Here is a 2,872-nt window from a genome sequence, read left to right on the forward strand (position 1 = left end):
TTTTGTGTTTTTTGTGATTTTGGGTCCAGTATGTTGATAGAGTACATCAAAGTGAAAAACTAATTGTCTGATCATATAGGTGATGTTGTGCTGAAAAAAATTATACCAAACATTGGTATGGTAAACATTTGTTTATGTTGCAAAATTTAAAAAAAATAAAAGTACTCAAAAACGGCCAAAATAGCCCAAGACTCCGAAGGGTTAAAACATGGATGTCTGATAACTTCTTACAGCTTAATGCTGGGTAAACTGAAATCCTGTTAATTGGCCCCAGATCACAGAGTTTACCCGGGCATGACATTTTTATTGATATTGATGGTGTTCAGATTAGGCCTTCAAAAACTGTGCAGAACCTGGGAGTTTTGTTTGACCCCACGTTATGCTTTCATTCACACATCCGTATCACTCAATATCGGCTAGGGCAACCAAAGCGCTAGAGCCAGCCCAGCGTGTGTTAATGACAGCTAACGCACCACCTGTTTCCTTTATTATTTATTAAATTGTTGTTTTCTTTTATTTTGACAGGATAGTGGAGAAGCAGGGGGTGGTGATGGCGCAGTGGATAAGAAACATGCCTTTGGTGTGAGAGACCCGGGTTCGAATCCACTGTGAGACACCAATGTGTCCCTGAGCAAGACACTTAACCCCTAGTTGCTCCAGAGGCGTGCGACCTCTGACATATATAGCAATTGTAAGTCGCTTTGGATAAAAGCGTCAGCTAAATGAATAAATGTAAATGTAAGCAGCAGGAAAGTGCTGCATTAACGCTCCTCTGACAGAATGCCAGTTTAATCCGAGTTCAATGATCATAGAAACATTGATGAGTCACTCGCATCTTCAACTGACCTTTTATCAGTAAGAGCATCTGTCATCTCAGTCACTCTGCATTTCACAATGTTGAAATACCTACTTATAATATACAAACTACACTGAAACATAATGCATTCATTACAGGAGTTTATTGAAGTTTATTGTTGATTTGTTTCAACTGTAAATTTAAAGTGACCCAAAGCAAAAAAGAAGAAAATAACTGACGAGGTTACACAGAACATCAGCCACTACTATATTCTTACATGATTTACTAAGTTACACAGTTAATGGAGAAAAGGAAACCCTTTGACCTTAATTTATTTTCTTTCTGAGAAACTCTGTAATGTTTCTTCAAATGTCTAAGACACACGTTTGATCTTCATGCTGATGGATTTCATACCGACAGCGATATTCTTCCAGTCGTACCAAACATTTCCAATGGCGTCATGTGTGGTAACTTCTCCCCATAAATACACACCGTTGGGGTTTGCATAGTAACAGACTTTGTACCAAAACGCCCCGAGATAATGTTTGGCACAGTTCTTCTCCCAGGTGTCTTGGTCTTTATCAAAGGTGGAGAACTTCTGATCATTATGGTAGGACAGAGAGTCGCCTGCAGAGAAGAAGAGCAGCATTGAGGACATTAACATCATATTTAGGTGAAGAATATTTCAGTGAAATCCCAAAAACTTTTTTAAAAGCACACGAACAAGTGCACTCAAGTGTGATAGTATGAAAGTGTCCTACCTGCTCCTCCATCAGTGAACCCTGAAACATGCAGTTTATACCCGTCAGATTCAGGACCCACAGAGAAGGACGAGTACAGAGCAAAAACCTTCCTTCCTTCAAAGTCTTCCAGATCCACTCTCAGCATGTACTTCCTGTTACGTGTCAGCTGATACATGTTCTCCAGCCCTGTTCACACACACACACACACACGAAGAACATGTTCAACCAAACACATGATCATCCACACAAACGGACACACACTGTGAGATCTTACCCAGCCAGTATTCGCCCTCGATTGCCCCGAATCCTCTCTTGTACTTTTCCCACGGCTGATAGAAATTAATACTGCCGTCCATTCTCCTCTGAAACACCTGTGATGGGTTTATATAGAATATATGATTCATCATGTATGTTCTGATGTGTGTTTCCTGATCTAAAGTCACATTCGTACCGTCCATCCTCCGTTGTCTTCATCTTTCCCATCTGAGACCATGTGACAGTAAACCCAGACAGGAACGTCTCCTGCTGGATAGATGGAGTAAATCCCACTCAGCTTTTGTCCTGCTTTATAAACATCAGAACAGTCGACCGGCTTGTCTTCATCACGACTGCACCCGCTCATCAGAACAACAGAGAGAAGAACCGCCAAAAACACCATCAACTACACGAGACGGAGAGAAAGAGATGAACATCACACTGAAAACCCTCTCTAGAAATGAAGAGTTGTTGATGAACTTACTGCCATCTTCTCAGTCTCTCCTCAGTAGATCACAGCAGAGATCTGATTTATCTAGACAGAAATCTAGTATGTCTATTTTGATATTTTGTTAATTTTCTGAAAATTGTTTAAATATCTGAATGCTCTGTGAGGTAAATTAAGAATAAAACGGTAACTCACCGTTTGTGTTGTTCAGTCTGTTACAGCTCAGTTTTGTTTTGGGTTTCTCACTCTTTATATCTGTTAGATTCTTACGCTCCTCCTTTGTGTTACAGAACAAATTTATATTGCAAAACCCTTGATTCTTGGCACAAAGCGTGTGTTAATGTCCAGAGGTGGAAAGAGTACTTAAGTATTCTACTCAAGTAAAAGTACTATAACTTCAATGAAATTTTACTTTAATTTGAGTACAAGTCAAATTACAGGTCTAAAAATCTACTCAAGTAAAAGTAAAAAGTAGCTGATTTAAAATGTACTCAGAGTAAAAGTGTTTCTTTTTTAACCACGGGGGAGGGGTGGGGGATTTTCACAGTATGATAACCATTTTCAGTTTTAATCAATTATTAAATAAATAAATAAACGGTATAATTAAATTATGGTTGTTATTATTATCAT

The 2,872-nt window shown here is 38.9% G+C and overlaps 1 protein-coding gene across 2 annotated transcripts; it reads right to left on the reverse strand.

Moving 5' to 3' along the window:
- Positions 1–940: 940 nt before the first annotated feature.
- Positions 941–2,467, reverse strand: LOC143706525 (microfibril-associated glycoprotein 4-like). Of its 2 annotated transcripts, none has more exons than XM_077198496.1 (6): positions 2,438–2,467; positions 2,279–2,329; positions 1,991–2,200; positions 1,814–1,910; positions 1,558–1,725; positions 941–1,423 (listed from the first exon to the last, which is right to left on the reverse strand). In XM_077198496.1, the coding sequence occupies exons 2-6, from the start codon at positions 2,282–2,284 to the stop codon at positions 1,170–1,172; spliced, it is 735 nt and encodes a 244-aa protein (XP_077054611.1). In that variant the 5' UTR covers positions 2,285–2,329; positions 2,438–2,467; the 3' UTR covers positions 941–1,169. The 2 variants fall into 2 exon arrangements, with proteins under 2 accessions (XP_077054611.1, XP_077054620.1); XM_077198505.1 differs by having other exon boundaries at positions 2,279–2,320; positions 2,438–2,466.
- Positions 2,468–2,872: the final 405 nt, after the last annotated feature.

This window comes from Siphateles boraxobius, unplaced genomic scaffold (genome assembly GCF_051911475.1).
Source record: "Siphateles boraxobius isolate OS27281-9 unplaced genomic scaffold, OSU_SipBor_1 111, whole genome shotgun sequence".
Taxonomy (NCBI): Eukaryota; Metazoa; Chordata; class Actinopteri; order Cypriniformes; family Leuciscidae; genus Siphateles; species Siphateles boraxobius.